Below are 19049 nucleotides of genomic sequence, written 5' to 3' on the forward strand. Positions count from 1 at the left end.
AAAGTCAACTGCTGGCATCAGGGCGAATAAGCTGCCCAGCCAGCCACGCTGCATGGGTCCCTACCAGGGTTTGCAAAACCTTGCAAACAGCAGTCACTCTGGAATCTTCCTGACATCCTTTGAGGGAGCATTCAGGATTGAAGATCTCCCAAAGAGGCAGCTCCCTATCACTGAGAAGTCATCACCGGGTTGGGTCTCCATCCTTTCCTCCTCCCCCAACTTTTCCCCTCCCTAGCTGGAGGAGAGGGGTGGAGGCGAAGAAAGTTGGGGGAATCAACATCAAGATCAGCAAGAGGGGATTTATCCCTACCAAAGGGAAGACTTTAAAGAGTGGGGTTTGAAGGGGATCTGGGATCCGTCCTGAAATTCTGAGACTTTGGGGACGACGCGCACTCTCCCCCACTCTTCCAGCCACCCTTTGCGCCGCGGACACGGGAGAGTTAAGCCAATAAACACGTAAGCGCCGCTCCCTCTCCAATCGTCAAGATGCCTCTTCTCCAGCTCTGGGCTGCACCGACAGCTTGCCACACTCGGCATCTTTTCTGGAGGCGCCTCCTTCAGCGGCTGCAGATGGTCTCCGGCGGAGGGCTCGGAGCTTGCCATTGATTTCTCCATCCCTGGGCCATCTGGGGAGGGGGTCTCGGACGCACCCCTTTCTCTCCCCATCCTGGTGGTTCCTGGGGTCTGCATCCTGCTCCCCATCAGTTGCTCAGCTGCAACTGCACCAGCACCAGCAGAAGCAGCAGCAGCAGCAGCAGCGGCCACAACAGCCAAGCTCGCTCCCAGCTTGCTATCCAGCCCGAAGCGCCCATCCCGGAGAGAGAGAGACCCCCTAGCTGCCTCCAGCGTACCCCCCAACCTTTTGTGCCCCAAATCGGGGGCTCCTAGGAACCCCCCTATCCCGGCGCCACCATGCTGGACCCTTCGTCCAGCGAAGAGGAATCGGATGAGATCCAGGAGGAGGAGAGCGGCAAGGAGGTGCTGGGCTCGGCCGGGTCCGGGGCGCGCCTGTCTCCCAGCCGAACCAGCGAGGGTTCGGGCGGCGGCGCCGGGCTGGGGGGCGGCGGAGGGGCCGGGGCCGGGCTGGGCGCTGGTGGCGGCGCCGGGGGCAGCGGCGGGAGCAGCGGCAGCGGCGGTGGGGCCGGGGGACTGCAACCCAGCAGCCGTGCCGGAGGTGGCCGGCCTTCCAGCCCCAGCCCGTCCGTGGTGAGCGAGAAGGAGAAGGAGGAGTTGGAGCGGCTGCAGAAGGAGGAAGAGGAGAGGAAGAAGAAGCTGCAGCTCTATGTGTTCGTGATGCGCTGCATCGCCTACCCCTTCAATGCCAAACAGCCCACCGACATGGCTCGCCGGCAGCAGAAGGTGAGTGAGAGAGTGCGCGCGCTTGGAGAGGCCCAGCCCGGGCGCAGCGCCCCGGACGTCGTCAGGCGGGCGGGGCGAACAATGGGAGAGCTGGCGGCGCAGCTGGCGAGGAGAAGCAGACAGCGCCCCTGGGAAAGGGTCTTGGGGCTCCCTCGAGGCCCCTGGGGCACAGCCCGGGGGGCCTGGAGCCAGCCTGGGGCTAGGAGCGCAGCGCAACGCAGCACCGCGCGCTAGGGCCTTTCATTCCGGTGCCAAGGAGCGTAGCGCGCCGGTTCCACTTTGTGACCTCGGAGGCTGCAGCCCGGGGCACCCCGAAAGGCCTGGCTGTTTTGCAGGGGTTCTCGGGACTCCCCAAGCGGCTGCGCTCAGCTCCGGGCCCGCCCTCCTGGGCGTGCGCCTGGCAGGCGGGGGCACCCGGCAGGTGGGGGCGCGGATGCGCGGCGGCTGCAAGTGCGCCTCCCAGCCGCACTCGCCTTTCTCGGACCCAGCACTTTTTCCAGGGGCCGAGTCAGAAGGCAGAGCTATCTGTGACACTGTGAAGGGCACTCTTCTTCAGCCCGGGTCAGCTGATCACCTCCCAGGGTCGCCCTTGGGCCTTGGGTCACCGATTGCCCTCTATACTGGAATTGCCTCCTCTTGTGTCCTGTACTGACTCGCCCCAAAAGGCCATATCTATTGGGGAGGGGGGGGGTGTCTCTCGCCAGGGTCATCTCCTTCCTCTCTTTCTCTTTCCCTTTGACCCTCTTCGCTTCCCAAGGTGACTTCGCCGCCACCTTCTGGCCCTCTGAGGTCCTCTGAGCTTTGCTGCCCTTGTCTTAGAGTAGCAGCTGCAGAAAGCCTGGCAGTAAGCACTCCCAAGCAAACGCACAAATAAATAAAGCTTTTTGTGCCTAAGACTGGGACAGGGCTCTGACTGTCCTCAGTTGCCTTTGATGCAAGGGAGGCATGAAAACGCCTGTTTTCAGGAGGCATTTCCCTGTCACAATGAAGGGCAGAGTGGTCACTGCAGAGGGAGGGACAGTAGCCAGCATGGAAAGGCAAGGGGTCAAATAGCTAGCTGGAGTGAGTGGAGTGAGTGAGTGAGTGAGTGAGTGAGTGAGTGAGTGAGTGAGTGAGTGAGTGAGTGAGTGAGGAAAGTCAGTCCTACTCTCCTCTACACAGAGAATCAGAAAAGCAGGTGAAGAGGGGGCCCTGCGAGCTTCCAACTGTAAGACCCAATTCTTAAAATAGTGGATTTCTATTTTTCCAGTCTTTGTGCTATTTAAAACAGAATTATACGTTGCCGTAGCGCAGTGTCAGGTTTTCCTATATTTATACACTCTTATCTACTTAGCACAGATTTCTTTGTTTGTTTTACCCACACACCACCCAATACCAGTAATCTCTCTCAGATGTCACAGGGTCGGGGTGCAGTTTTATTAATAAAAGAAAATACCTAAATTGTTTCCTTTTTTGAAGAGTAGGTGGGTTGGACACTCTACTTTCAGCCTCTTTTTCTTGTTCAGTCTGAATTTTGAATTACAGTACAACAAAGGTATCTTTAGAACAGTAAAAGAAAGTCCTTTGAGTTTTCTCTTAAGGTTGGGTCAGGAGAATTGATCTTTCAAGTTGAGCTTGCAATTATGTTGATTTGTGTCTACTGTCTAATCCAAAAGAGGATTTGGATTCCATCTCCAAAATCTGCCCCATTTAATAACAGCATCAACTCAAAATAATCTAATTCTTTTGCAGTGAAAATTGTTATGATTTAATGAAAGGAAAAAAACCCAAAACTTCATTTGTCGAAAGCTGCACTTTTAAATACATCTTTAAATTTAGCACTAGAGAATGAGGGAAGACATCCACTTTCACCAGATCCAGTTTTTCTGAACAGACTTCAGTCATCTGAGAAAAATCAGAAAAATAAGATGAATTTATTTTTACGTGATTGTTTATGTTATCTTAACCCATTCCATGCTCTGATTTTGGGGGTCATGTGGGTCCTCTTTTTTACACATAGCTTTAAAAATCGGAAAAATTTTAGGGTAAATTCATAATACTAGCATTGTTCAAAGAAGCTATGGCAGAAATCTAGTACTAAAAACATATCCTACAAAGTTACCAAAAAATTGGTGGCTCTATTAAAAAAACAGAAAATATATTACAAAAATCCACAAGATTTTTCTACTGTGATGGTATATTTTAAGTTTTAACCACTTCCTGGAAAAGTTTATTTTTTAATTTTTTCTCCAAGTAGAAAGACTTTTGATTAAAAATACAAAATCAAAAAAAGCAACCATCAAAGTAACTAAAAAGTTTCCATACGTATTGTAATACATTTTAATTCTCCAAATGAGATCTATGCACTTCTAATTTTATTTTCAATAAATAAAAATCTAAATATAAGCTAAGTCTGATATTGTAGTATATAGAAATGATGAATTGGAAAAAGCTGCAGGAAAAATGATGTAGGCAAAGGTCAGACGGAGGGAGAAAGAGTCCTGTGAAGAGTGATTTTTGAATTGAGAAAAAAAAAGAATTTTGTGAAATTACTCTGCTATACACTCTGCTATATCACACTGCTATATATTATAATGTAATATAATATGTATATGTGTAATTATATATAATATGTAAGTTACATCTTGATAAACCTGATGGTGGTTGATAACAGACTTTATAATACCACAAGGCTTTATCACAATACTGGCTTCATTTTTAAGTACCTGCTTCTCTTAGCTTATTGTTTTAAACAGACTTGATTTTTAAAAAGTTCTTTAGCTTTGCTGGAAATTTGAGGGAAAAAAAAGCCAAAATTTTCATATACCTTATACCCACTTTTCCACAGACCCATTTTGCCCCAGGATTAATATTGTACAGTAAGTGTTAAAATAAAAAGGTCCATATTAAGCATTTATAGATTATAAAAATATTTCTTAGTTTTTATCCCAAATTTCTTTTTCTTTTCTTCTTCTTTATTTTTTTTGCCTAGAAAAGGAATGAGGTTTACTCCTGTTTCTGCACTCAAAAATCATTCTTGGTGGTGTTCAGGGGTTCATAGGTGGTTGGGGGTTGAACCCAGGTAGGCTGCGTGCAAGGAAAGTGCCTTCCTTACCATCTCTCTTGCTCCCTTCCTGAATTTCTTGTTCTATGATCATTTAAATGATCTTAATAACCCTAACAGTGTAGGTATTTCTGCATTTGGGAGAGATAAAACAAACTCTGAAAAGAGTTTTATATTTTTTAAGTTGCCTAAAGCTTTATGTAAAAAAAAAAGAGTGAGAATTGAAGATAAAGTACTGTGATCCTAGACAGTATCTTTTAAAATGAAACACTGGAAGGAAATACTCTTTTTTTCCTAGTGGGCCACATCCAGTAGTATTTAGGGCTTACTCCTGACTGCACTCAGGGATCACTCCTTGGTAGGGCTTGGTGGTCCCTGCGTGATACTGGGTATTGAACAAGGGTTGGTCCCATACAGGACAAACACCTTTATTCTATACTATTGCTCTGGCTTTTAGAAGTATTATAGAATGTAAATGGAAACTTGTCTCCTGACAACATATCACATACAAATTTTTTTTTGCATTTGGGGGGGCACATTTAACAGTGCTCAGGACTTACTCTTAACTGCACTCAGGGATCACTGCTAGCAGTGCTCAGGTTATGCTTTGAGGTGCTGAGGATAAAACTCAGGTCAATTGTGGCAATGTAAGCATCCTACTGCTGTATTATTACTTCAGTCCCTTTATAGCATTTCTTTATCTAAGCTTAGTTTTATTTGGGTTCAGAGGAGTCCTGCTACTCTTTTTCTGGTTTCCTACCAAATAATCAACATAGGCAACATGGACATTTTGATATTTATTTTGTAAATATCACATGCAAATATTTTGTAAATGATAGAGATGGGCCAGTCTTTCTGCATCAGTCTTTCTATTAAGTTTGAACTTGGGGAGAATGGTCTTCTCAGTTAGAGGGCAATTGGATACTATACAGAGAGAAGGTATCATTGGTAGATAATTCAGACAGATAATTAGTTCCATATCAATCTTAGCTTGGTATAAAATAATACATGGACATTATAGCCATCTTCCAGGTTAAACAATGGGATTTTAAAACAAACTATTTGAGAGCGCTTCATTTGTAGGGATAATTTTGGAGTTGCTATGATTCTAAATATAACATGCTGGTAATGTTAATATGCAATCTGAACAAAACTCCAGCATTAGATTATTACTGTAGATGGCATTGAAGTTTGTAAATGATAATTTGAAAGACAATTCTGCACATTTTACTTCTCTTTTGTGAGTGCATCCTAGAATTTGGCATGAGAGAACTACACCATATGTTTCTGAACCATGTAGTAATAATGATGGGCAGCTACCTCATGTGAACTTAGCTACTTATGGATATTACAAGAGGGAATGTAAAAGCAGTCACTGTAAACAATTCTGTATAATATTTAGAGTAATCTGGCCAGATTTTCAAATAGCCTAGAAATTATTTATATTGCATGGTCTAAACAAATGTCCAAAACATATATTATGTATGTCTGTTGGTTTGTGTACATATATATTTTTGTGTGTGAGTGAGTGTTAATGGAAAGGGAAATCCTAAGAACATATTCTGTAGCAACTCCTATTGTATTAGAGGACTTTTGTAAAGTCCCCCAAAACAACAATTGCTAAGTTCCAGTTACTTAACTTCATGTGATCCAGTTTATATCTTGCCTTTAAGTTATGGCTAAATTGAGTCACTGTTAGAGATAAAGACTTCTCTGTTCCTTATCTTTTTTTTAATGTTATTTGTTAATGATTCAAAAATTTAAATCGTTTATAAAAATAAAAACATAGAACTTGTTCACTGTTTATATCTGATCAATATTTGTGATTCACCCATTAAGATTTGCTCGGAGACATTTAAGTTAGCTCCACTATTCAAAAAGTTGTGTTGCTTTGTCAATGCAACCTATAATTTACATGGAATAAAACACAAATGTTCTCAACCCCCTTTAAGGGAGTTAAAAATTGACTGTTAAATTATGATTTCTATTGAAAAGAATTATGTGTTTCTTTCCATAAGTGAAAGAACTGAATTATTTAGATATGATTTTTTGGCATTCATGTCTGTATCCTTCCTGCCCCAGACAATCTCCTTGGTGCAGTGGATTAGAACTGTTATGCTCTGTTGCAAAGAAAGATGTTAAGAAAATCTGCAATACCAAAGAGGCAATGAGTGTTTCCTATCTCATTACACACTTGGAATAGCCTTATCATTCCCTAAAACTGGACTGCAAATTAAGTATAAAGTGATAAAAGTCAAATGATTCTTTGAAAAAAGTTAAGATGAGTCATAGACTCTCTACTTAAATGTGTCTGTATAGCATAAATCAGTATCAATATGATTTAGTTTAGAAGTAATTTCTAAAATAATTGGCTAGTTAATCCTTGTAACCAGTCCAGTCTCCTACTTTCAATGGCAAACCCAATTATTTTTCTGAGATACATTTCTATTTATAAGATACGGAATGTAAATAAGATATATCCTCTCTCCCGGGTAATTTCTTTGTCATATGAAGAAAAAGATGGGATAATTTCAGATAATTACTACCTTATCCCCTTTGTGTAATAGATGATAGCTTTCTGGGCAAGCGAGTTTACTCATTGTAAAGTCTTCAGTTTCATTCAAATTTGTATTTGGTACTTTTGTATTTTCTGAAATAAGTCAATGTTTTCCAATAATCTGAGACAAGTGAAATTCTAATTTCACGTCTAGCTATCAAAACTTTCAAGTGAAGAGGTGAGATCTTATAAAGCTACAAAATACATTTTTTTAGCCCACTGTCAATGTTTATGACATAGTTATGACAGTGGGATGAAAAATGTATCTTGATTTTATCTACCCAGTATTTTTTTTTCTTTCACCTTTTCTTTTTTTTTTTTTTAAAAAAAAAGAAGGTCTTTTAATGCAGCAGATCTTCTTTTAAAAAAGAAAGTCACCCTGGCAGTGCTCAGGGAACCTGTGTGTTGCAAGATATTGAACTGGAATCAACTGCTTTGCAAGGCAGGTATCACCTCCCAATTGTACAGTACTTTAAAGTTTTTTTAATTTTCAAATTTTAAGATGCAATATTATTTTTTGGGGGGGTCACACCTGGCAGTGCTCAGGGGCTACTCCTGGCTCTACACTCAGAAATCACCCCCGGCAGGCTCTGGGGACCATGTGGGATACTGGGATTTGAACCGTCCTTCTGCATGCAAGGCAAATGCCTCACCTCCATGCTGTCACTTCGGCCCTGCAATATTAGTTTTATATTTCACATAAAAATCGATATTTGTGTTGAAATCAACAGTAGAAGTCAGTTGCTAACCTACTTTAAGTCATTTATGTATTAATATTATAGTTATGATGTTTTGTAATGCTATTTTAAAAAATAATAAATGTATTAGTATAATTTAAAGCATATATGTTTTGTTTTTGCTTCTATTTTAATTGGCAGATGAGCAAAGTGATGTTTGATGTTTTATTTATTTTTGGTTTGGCGGCCACAGCTAAAAGTGCTTGAGGCTTATTTCTGATTCTGTGCTCAGGTACAGGGACATTTTCCTGACTAGGATTAGGACCTTATGCGATGCTGGTGCTGGAACCCAGCTCAGCTGCATGCCAGGCAAGCACTACTATAATCTTTGTCTCTGGGATTAAGATATAAAAAAACTTTTAGAGGTACTACAGAGGCAAAGGATTACTATCTGTAACGCTCATTCCAGATCATGATACATCAAGGGTAGCCAGCACTGCCCCAGTGGGTGTTTGGGGAAAATCAGTGCCACACTTATTAATATCAAAGGATTGTGTTATGCCAGGGATCAAACCCAAGGTCTCATAAATGCCTGTGCTCCACTGCTTGAGTTATCTCCCTGTGAGTGAATTTTCTGAATACAAAAGGCAACAGAAATAAGATTAGTAAGGTATCTCTTAAATAATGGCATGTTAAACACTTTTAACTAAACGGCCTTTGTTTTTAGAGAGATCCTGTTTGTATCTGGTAGAATATCAGGTAACTTATTCTTGCCAGCATCATTCTCTTCTTGTCATTGCTGCACAGACATTGATGATCTGATAGTAGCTTTATAACCCCAGGATATTTCATGCCATATTACCTTTGTTTCACTTTTTTTGCTTATTTTAGAATATATTTCTCACCTTACTTCCCTTGATTTGATTTAGTTTGTTTTTTTGTTTTTGTTTTTTGTTTTTTGGGCCACACCCATTTGACACTTAGGGGTTACTCCTGGCTATGCCCTCAGAAATCACCCCTGGCTTGGGGGGACCATATGGGATGCGGGGGGATCGAACCGTGGTCCGTCCTATGCTAGCGCTTGCAAGGCAGACACCTTACCTCTAGCGCCACCTCGCCGGCCCCATAGTTTGTTTTTTAGTTAACTTAGGTGCTATCTCCTTCAAGAAACTTTTAGATGGTGGCTGGAGCGATAGCACAGTGGTAAGGCATTTGCCAAGCATGCTGCAGACCTGGGATGGACATATGGCATCCATATGATCCCCGAGCCTATCAGGAGTGATTTCTGAGCACAGAACCAGGAGTAACCCCTGGGTGTTTTTAATGAACACTAGAATACCAGAGTACTTCTGGGTGTGGCCCAAACCCACCCCCCAAAAAGCAACTTTATATTGGACTAAATATTCCTATTTCTAGCGAATCTATTTATACATTACCTCCTATTTGTTATAGTTAAGTTATCTTTGATATTATATGCTCCTCTCTCTCTCACTGGACTGTAAGAACCCTAAAGATACGAACTATGAGTGCAGGAAAGTAAATCTTCAGTTTTACATGTACAAAAGAAGGCAAGTCCCCTATTTATGAGCCACAGTCTGTGAGAAAAAAGTCATTTGACAGGGAAGGTGGAGATGGGCTAAGGCCACTCCTGGCTGTGGTAAGGGTCTATTCCTGGCTCTATATTCACTGTCCCTCTAGCAATACTTGAGAAACTATAAGAGGTGATGGAAATTGAATTTTTGCAGGACACATACAAAGCAAATATTTTACCTCCAATATTATCACTCAGAAAATACAGCTCATGAAAATCATCTTTGCTTTGGTTGGGAAGGGGTTTGAACCACACTTGGTTGGGATGTAGGTGGTGCTTAAGGGACCACTTGTGGTGCTGAAATCAAATCTCTGTTGGCTACATGCAAGACAAATGCCTATTAGCTGAATAATATTGTTCAAGTCCCTTAAAAAGATCACTTTAAAAAGATCAAAACAACTATAAATGTCTTGCTATGCCTGAATCCTAAATCTTGCATAACTAATAGTTCATGTTTAGGTAATAAAACATTGTCAGGAAAAGTCAAGATGGAAACTAAATTTCTGTATTTTGTATAATATTCTTCAGTAAGTTTTAGTTTGTTGAGCTTTAAAGAAAAAATATATATTGTGAAAAACACTAGAGTAGAAACTATTCATTAAGAATATAAGTCTAAATCTTGTTAGCGTTATGTAACAAACTGCATACGATCTATATATGCACATATAAATATACATCTTATTTCTATTTTTGTTCCCTGTGGAATTTTGACATTAATTGACACTAATTTTCTCTTGTTTTCAGCTGTCTAAAGTCCATGCTCTGTGAAGGAAGAAAATAAATATATTAGTATTGTGTATCATGTGATGATAAAAATATATTGTGGAACATCTCTAATAAAGTAAAACTGGGATAGAAACTCTACCTCATTTGGCCAGAATACATGCTTGGCATACAATAGATCTTGAACTTAGTTCCCCACACTATATGGTATCCCTGGATACTATGCTGGATACCCATTCCAGCACTACTGGATATGACTCTGGTGAGCTTCAACATTCCTGGGTTTGGGCACTGACCCATTGACCAGCAATTTCCCAGTAGTTCCACTGGGGCTCTGTACATAACTGGGAAGGTCTTCAAAAGTAAAACTGGTTAGTAAGTGTTAGTTGATGATTTTCAAGAATCAAAGAGGAAATTCTCTTTGCTAAGCCATTACTTTTATTAAAAAAAAAAAAAACAAAAAAAACATTGAGGGAATTATAAAGTGAATTATCAAGCCACCAAGTGTTCCATGCTCTTGTATTTATTCTGTAATTCAGAGATCAGGAATAAACAGATAATGTGTTGATGTTCTCTTATCAGCCAGTCAAAGGAATATATCAGCTTGTCATGTGCTGTTTCTCAGGATCATTTTTGTGCAGTCAGAATTTCTGAGATCCTTTGCAATTAATTCTTGCTTTTATGCATGAGTTCCAGAAGTGCAAGCTAAGTTAGCAACCCTCCAGGTACAACAATGCTTTAAATAAGACAATAAAAATTTGGCAAATATGCAGAGTAGTACAGAGTCTACTTTGCCACTTAAGAAAGCAAAGGAAAAACATTGAAAAGTCTTGTAAATAATTAAGCCTTCTGTTTCCCATGCAGAAAAACTGCCTTTTGGTGTGGATGGTAGGCATAGAGTTGTTGAAGCAAAATGCTTTAAAATATATCTTGAGCATCTACATTGGTGATTTTTCTGACATGTATAGCAACTGTTGCCTATAAGGCAATGTGTCATAACATAATGTGTTCAAAACATTTCTTGAGGACTCTTCCATATTTAATTTTTGTTTGTTATACATAATCAGACAATTGTTTTGAGCCCTTTCTACATAGAAGAAACTCACTAAATACTTTTGGCAAATAATACAAAGACAGTTGGCCTTCTTGGTCTCTGAAAATCTATTGGTCTTAGGGAGAAATTAAGGTACATAAACATAGAACAAATAACCTATTGTATACAACAAGATATGGAGAGTGCATTCTATATATTGATATTTTCAGTTTTCCATTCTTTATCTTTATTATGACTTATAATGAATCCCCCATATCCATATGTACAAGTCCTAACTCCCAATACTTTATTTTGAAATTGCCCTTGCAGATATAGTAAATAAAGTATACTAACAAATTATGACTGATGTCTTCACTAGGGACCAATGGACAATGTGCCAATGACATATGTCACCACTGTACAAAGTTGAACAGAGATTTGAGCCAGAGATTGATGGTTTACGGTTAGTGAAGAACTTCAAAAAACAGTTAAGGAACCATCTTAGTTCTAGCATCATACAGAGAGGTAGAACTGGTGTATCACCTGGTGGTTTGACTTTAACTGTATGTTAACCTGTACAATGTCTTGACTGCCTTGGAGAATTTAGCATACATTGCTTCAATTCAAACCTGTTTCCCCCACTGATTTTACAGAATTTATTCTGTTTAGCTATCTAATTTTTGGTAGTTAGTACATAAGCCTGGTAGGCTCTCAATAAATAGTTACTGCATGAATGAATAATCATTAAGTTCATAATTATATAGAAATTTAAAAAATATTATTATCAATATTATTAAAATATTTAAAATCACATTATAGAATAAAATTCTACCCATTTACCATGTTTATTGAGATGATCTCATTTCTTTTTTCTTTTCATTTCTTTCTTTCTTTCTTTTTTTTTTTTTTTGCTCCACACCCAGCAGCTGGCTCTGCTTAAGGATCTCACCACCCTTGATGGTGTTTGGGGGACCATATGGGATAATGGGGATCAAATCTCAGTCAACTTTATACAAGACAGGCATCCTACCCATTGCACTCTCTCTCCAGCCCTCATCTTATTTCTTTTTTTTTTTTTTTTTTTTTTGGGTCACACCCTGTGATGCTCAGGGGTTACTCCTGGCTATGCGCTCAGAAGTTGCTCCTGGCTTCTTGGGGGACCATATGGGACGCCGGGGGATCGAACCGCGGTACGTCCTAGGCTAGCGCAGGCAAGGCAGGCACCTTACCTCCAGCGCCACCGCCCAGCCCCATCTTATTTCTTTTTAATAACAACCTATTTGAGTAATGATCCCCCCAAGCCAGGAGCGATTGAGTAGGCGGAGCATGGAATGTATGTTCACATTTTGAAGCAGGCAAAAGTAATATCTGAGTGATTCCATTAGCTTAAAAGAATTATAGAACACTAACATGGACTTCCTTAATGCATTTTGGGCTCACTCCAATTGTATATTCACTCTCAGGATAGTCAGAGCTATCATAAATTTTAAGGTCTGAGTGAAGAATTTAAATGCAGAGATAGAAATCTCTGAGTATACCAAGGTTTCTGTGAATTTATAGTCATTTCTTAATCAAAGCTAGAAGATGGTTACGTACAAATTATCCTCCTTTTATGATCCCCCCCCACCTCATACAAATATTAAAACAGGCTTCCTATGCTTAACCACCTATTATTTTAATTGAAAACTTCCACAAACCATTGGACTGGATTTTTTAGTTAATTTTTGTTTGATTTAATCACTTCAATTACAAAGTGAAAAAATTATTGAGTTTTAGGCATATAATGTTCTAAAACCAATACTTTCAAAAATGTCCATTTCCCTCTACCATATTCCCCAGTTCCCCTGCTTCCCAGCCTGTTTCTTTGGTAGACACAGTTTTTTTTTTTCCTCCCTGTCTCACTCCATTTTAGGCACTGTGGTTTACAATAATATTACTGATAGTAAAATATGTATACCACTGACTACATTTAGCACTAGTCCTTATTCAGAGAGAATATTTCCCTATGTCATTGTCATAGTGGTCCTTTTCCTGGCCTTCCCCTCTCCCACACTCCTCACCAATAGTGACAAGCTTTCAACCAAGAGCCAGTTCTTTTGCTGTTTGTTTCTATTGTGTTTGAGCATTAGTTATTTCTCTTTTCTTTTTTTGTATATTCTGCATATGAATGAGGTCACTCTTACCATACAAGATCCCTTTCCATCAGACTCAATTTACTCAGTGTGAATCTTTTCAGATCCATCCATGTATCAGCACATTGCATTACTTTCTCTTTTCTTTCTTTTGGGGGGCACACTTGGTGATGCTCAGGGATTACTCGTGGCTGTGCGCTCAGAAATTGCTCCTGGCTTGGAGGAGCCATATGGGATGCCAGGGGATCAAACCATGGTCCGTCCTAGACTAGTGCCGGCAAGGCAGACGCCGCAGCTCTGGCCCCAATTTTATCTTTTCTATGGCCAAATAGTATTTCATTGTGATAATGTACCATATTTTCTTGGTCCAATCATCTGCTGTTTGTTTGGTCCTTGGATTGTTTCCAGATATTGATTATTATGAATAGCACGAAATGAACATAGGAGTGCAGATACCTTTTTTGCGTTGTGTTTTGACTGAGTCATCTGAAAGAACAATTCCAAGATTTTTTTTTTTTGAGGAATGTCCATATTGACATCCAAAAAAGCTGGATTATTTGATATTTCTACCAACAGAGAATAAAGGTCTCTTTTCCCTATTTTCACAGCAATACTGCTGTTATTGCTCTTTTTGATGAATGCTAATCTCTCTGGTGTGAGATATTTCATTGTTTTGATTTGCATTTCCACGATGATTGGTTATATAGAGCTTTTTTTTCACATGCCTTTTAGCCATTTGCATTTCTTTGTTGAGTTTCTGTTCAACTTTTCTCCCCATTTTTGGAGAAGTTGAATTTTTTTTTCTTGTAAAATCCTTGTAAAGTGTTTTTTATATCTTGGATATTAACCCTTTGTCATATGTATGGTGGACAAATAATTTCTCCCAGTCTATGGGGTTTCTTTTTTTTCTGGTCATCACATCCTGTGATGTGCAGAAGTTTCTTGTTTTAATGTAGTTACATTTGTTTATCTTTGCTTTCATTTATTTGTTTGGTCAGTGTCATTTTATCCTTAAAGATGATTCTAGTTTCATTGTCATGGAGAATTTTGCCTATATTTTCCTCTATATAACTTATGCATTCAGGTTGCTCTATTTTGGTTTGACTTTTGTGCATAGTATTAGAAATAGTTCTGAGTTCACTCTTTTTCAAATGATGGCTTACAAGTTTTCCCAGCATCATTTGTTAAAGAGGCTTTCTTTGCTTCACTTCTAACTTTAGTTTCTTTATCAAATATTAGCTGACCATATACCTGAAGGTTTATCTCTGGATTTTTAATTCTATCATATTGATATGAGGGTCTGTCTTTATCCCAGTAGTACCACATTATTTTAATTACTACGATTTTATTGTACAGTTTAAAGTGGTAGAATGTGGTATCTTGATTTTCTTTTAACTAGGGATTACTTTGGCTCTTAGGAGAGGTGTGTTATTGTTCTCTTCAGGGTGGTTTTATTTTAAAATAATTTGTATAAGCAAATTAACCTTAGTTAATGAATTAACCTTTATTAATAAAGATTAATTATTTTTTGGAAAAATGGTATAATCACAGAAATTCCTAGAGAAATTTTAAGACACAACCATGCCAGTTGTCTCTGATAATAGTGGTATTTTATGAAGACTACATTTAACAATAAAGTTACAGATGTTGAGTAGTCATTTAATTAAAGATTAATTTAATTAAAGATTAATTTTCCAGTTTCAATTTTACATACAAGACAAGTACTTTATTTAAGATATCAGACATGATATAGACCTCTCGAAAGCTTCAAAATGACAGGCAATGCCTTGTGGCTTAACAAATAAATAAAATAGCCTATCTTAATGAAGAAGTGGTATTTGAAGTTAGTCTTAAGTGGCTGAGAAGATCAAAGGATAGGAATATATATTTGGGAGACTGGAGTTTGGTAGAAAAGATGCTTTCAAATATTTAAGAGGAGATACTCAAATAATTCAAGTACATTTGATCAGATAAATTTGCATATTTTGCAGTATTGGATATGGAAAAATAAGATCAAAGGTTAAGATCAATTCTTAATTGTAGATGCAATTCAACAGAGTCAACAACTGGAAATTTATCTGTAAATCCAATGGAGAATCATTGAAGAATTTGTAGACTGTAGGTAAGCCAGACCCAGCAGTGCTCAGAGCTTACTCTTGGGTCTGCATTCAGAGATTATGCCTGATAGGGTCAGGGGACCTTGTGGGGTACCAGGGATCAAACCCAGATCAGCTGTGTGCGAAGAACATCCTACCAGCTATTTTATGAAGCAGAGTTTGGAAAGCCTGGAATGAATATAGGAGAGGAAGGGGGAATGTCTTTTCATTGTCAGAAAAAAATAAATCACAATTTATTTTCATTTTTTTGCACAGTTAATTGTTGAAGTTTTGCAGAGAAAAATTTGGAAAGTTTTAGAAAATTAGATTTTATATGTATAATTGTCACAAAAGCTGTTTCAAAAGTATCATATTACTGCATTTGTTGAGCCTTGTTTTTACTTTTTTATTAGTCATTTTTATATGTTTGCAATAATGTGTGGGGCATGTGTAGAGGTCTTTTTACACATTTCATAAATGCCCAGCAAAGTACCTGCCTTTTAGATTATATTTAAATTCAGTGACCATGTTCTTTTATCTTCCTGTGCAGGTACAGAAACATTCTTGCAAAACATAATGAAGAACATAATTTCTCTCTTGGACAAAGATTATAGAGCCAGGCCTGATTTAATTTCAGAAAATATACATATGATTCATTTTTGTTCTAGATAACTTAATAGATACAGATGCAGCTTATCTTTGCCCACAGGGGACACAATTATCCAATCATAATTCCAAATTAATATTAAGGTCACAGGAGGATAGAGTTGAAATAGAGAGTTGAGATGCAAGTTTGAGAACTGAAAAGTTTGAGTCCCTTAGCTTTTCTAGACCAAAAGCTTGGATCTGTCTCCCTAGACATGTTAAGATTCTATTAAATAAAACATGTAGATTTGCAAAACATATGGAAAAGTGTATTTTCAAATTGCTTATTCTTCCTCATTTATCCACAAGCAGAGTTTAATTTTAATGGTCAAAATGTCACATCACATTTATTAGTAGCCAGTGTAACTTACACTAAAAAGAAAGCATATCATTTATTTTCTTGTACATTCTTTGGTAGCAATATCTTATAAACAACATCATTTGTTAGCAGAAATGGAAAGATTTAGTTAGGGAGTTAGAATTAAAAAAAGGGGGGACATATGTTTCAGTTCAGTCTTCCAAAGCCTCAGTGATGAAATGACATATAATTTTCTATTTGTCATTGCTGTCTGTGTGTATAGTTCTCCTGAGAAGATAGGCCACCTTTCTGAGATAAAATTAGAATTGCTGGATTCCAAGGTCTTTGCACCATCTTAAAGACTTCTAACCACCAGATTCATTTCCAGACAATAACAGTGCTTCCTGGAGAAAGACTCATTGTAGCTTTGGGAAGATAGGATCACAGGGAAGTGAGAAAATAGATGTTTTAGGGAGAGCTTGAGAGAAGATACAGAAGTCACCCAAAATTTGAACACATATAAGATAAAAGTTTGGAAAGGGAGATTGGAAATAGGCAGTGAATAACAATGAATGCTAGTAGACAATTTTTTTTTTATTGTGATAGGTACTCAATGTCATTCATAATGATCAAGACACCTGAATAGCTTTAGTGAACATTCTACTAGCCTGAGACATAAGAACTGTCCAAGAAAATGCAGACCTTTGGGTGATTGCCAAGTGGAGCATGATTGGCCTTGCCTTGTCATGGAACTTTTTCTTAAAAGATATTTGAGGACTTGAAAATTTCCAAAAGATATTACCAATACATTCAAAATGTCTTAATTTGCAAATGGGCAAGAGTTACTCTAGTATTTTCAGTAGGTCTGTTAGAAACAACTTCCTATGAGCTTTTTCCATGGTATAACATCATTCACCAATCTTTGTGTGTGCCTGGCAGTAGAGAAGAGAGAATGATTCTTTTCTACTATCTACTTTCCGCAGGCAGTGGCAGTACTGCTGTGTATTATGATTTCGTTTTTATATCAATCCTCCAAGTGAACAGGCAACATACTAAGGTTTGTATTTGTTTTAATTAATCAGAAACACAGTTCTGTGCTGCCCCATACTACAACAAGCAGCAGTTCGAAACAAGTCTGGACTTTCCATTTAGCCCAAAGAACTTTTCATATTTTTCTTTCCATTGCTCTGTGCTGAGAGCTCAAAGCTGTTTTTTAGTCGATATTCAATTAGGATTTGAGTCAGAAGACCATGTTGAGCTTCTACACAGGGACATAATGCGGTCTCTGCACTCACCTCCTTTTGCCTCTGAGTGAAAAACAATCTGTCACTTTTCACTTAAAAAAATCTAGGCTTACTTCACCCTATGTTAAGTATTATGCCGCATTGTTTATTTTCTTATGGCCCGGTAATAAATGATGGTGTTAGGAAAGAAACCCAAATTCAGAATTATGCATATTTTAGTGCAGGATATTTAAGGGAGATTTATGATTTAGAACATTTCCCTTTTCACTTGTGATGAAGAACTTGCTTTTCTGTTTTGTGCGCTCATCCAAATGCTTTTATGTAAGGCTTTCTCTAATCACTACCCTTTGACATACTCTTTTGTTTCCAGCATAATTTATTGCTCAATATTATCTTTGTCATTGAGCTTTGGTTTCAGAACAAAAATAATTCACTCCCAGGATTTGAAGGAAAATCTGAACAAAGAGTTTCTGCAAATCTAATAGCAACAGAAATATTAAGAAGATGAAGTAATTTATTTTGAATTTACTTATACAAAATTAGCTCTTCTATTAGAAATGTCAGGTCTTTGGTACAACAATCATAAGATAATCATGATGAGACCATTGGAAATTTATATTAGTTTTATGTCTCCAACTCAGATAAACAATACATAGTATATTATTGAACTGATAGAGTTAATTTACTATATTACTCAATGGCTCTAAATAATGTCTAGCCAGTTGAGATGATTCAAATAAAAACTTAATCATAACTTGTAAAGGCTTATCTTTTAAAAATACGTTTTTATTATTATTGTTTTGGGGTTTAATAGTTATGCTTAGTGATGATTAGGGCTAGCCCTGCCTCATTATACTAAGTCATTCCCAACAGTGCAGGAAGAGAATTTGGACCATTCACATGCAAGCTGAATCTTTTTCTTTGTACTAACTCTTCAATCCTGGCAAATGTAGCTGTTTGTAACCTGTATATTCTACTTTTAGAGATGTTATTGGTTACTTTTCAATTTCTTATGCCTAAATTCCAAGCAGAATTCAAGTTTTTATGCTATATTTCCCCCTGTCCCCAGCTAAGTAGATATAATTTAATCAAAACCATTTTGCAACATGACACTATCCTAGAAATACAGTTGGGCATATGTGACTTTGGGTCCTAAATTGATTTACTCTTCCTTTTGTAATTAACATAGCAAAAAGAATCTTGTCCTCCCATTGCTTTCAGTAGTCATGTCTAAGGACTAGGAGGCTCAATTGAGGCTGAAGTCAGGGGGGAAGATAGTGAAGTTGTTGAGATCTGGCAATAACTTGATTTCTGCTCACAGTATTATGCTCCAGATATGGATATTCTGCCTTCAGATCCAGATTTACCTATCTATCTATCTATCTATCTATCTATCTATCTATCTATCTAACTAACTATCATCTATCTATCTATCTATCATCTTCATCATCATCATCTATGTATCTATCCATCCATCTATTGTCTATCTATCCATCCATTTAACTATCTATTATCAATCCATCTAGCTATATCTATATACCTATATAGATATATAAACATGTTTGAACTTAGATCAGTTATAAGAAAAGAACATGCCCCTTCACCAGTGCAATCTTCCCACCACAAATGCCCTCCATTTCCCTCTTCACCC

The 19049-nt window shown here is 38.4% G+C and overlaps 1 protein-coding gene across 4 annotated transcripts in view; it reads left to right on the forward strand.

Annotated features, from left to right (window-relative positions):
* Positions 1–397: 397 nt before the first annotated feature.
* CADPS (calcium dependent secretion activator) overlaps positions 398–19049 on the forward strand; it is a 569958-nt gene continuing 551306 nt past the window's right edge. For 2 of the 4 annotated variants that reach the window (XM_049777273.1, XM_049777274.1), the window contains exon 1: positions 798–1359. In XM_049777273.1, the coding sequence (XP_049633230.1) occupies positions 913–1359 (447 nt within the window). In that variant the 5' untranslated portion in view covers positions 798–912. Of the gene's footprint in view, positions 1360–19049 lie in introns of all 4 variants that reach the window. The other 2 variants (XM_049777276.1, XM_049777275.1) reach the window with 2 other exon arrangements.

Source organism: Suncus etruscus, chromosome 7, assembly GCF_024139225.1.
Source record: "Suncus etruscus isolate mSunEtr1 chromosome 7, mSunEtr1.pri.cur, whole genome shotgun sequence".
Classification (NCBI taxonomy): domain Eukaryota; kingdom Metazoa; phylum Chordata; class Mammalia; order Eulipotyphla; family Soricidae; genus Suncus; species Suncus etruscus.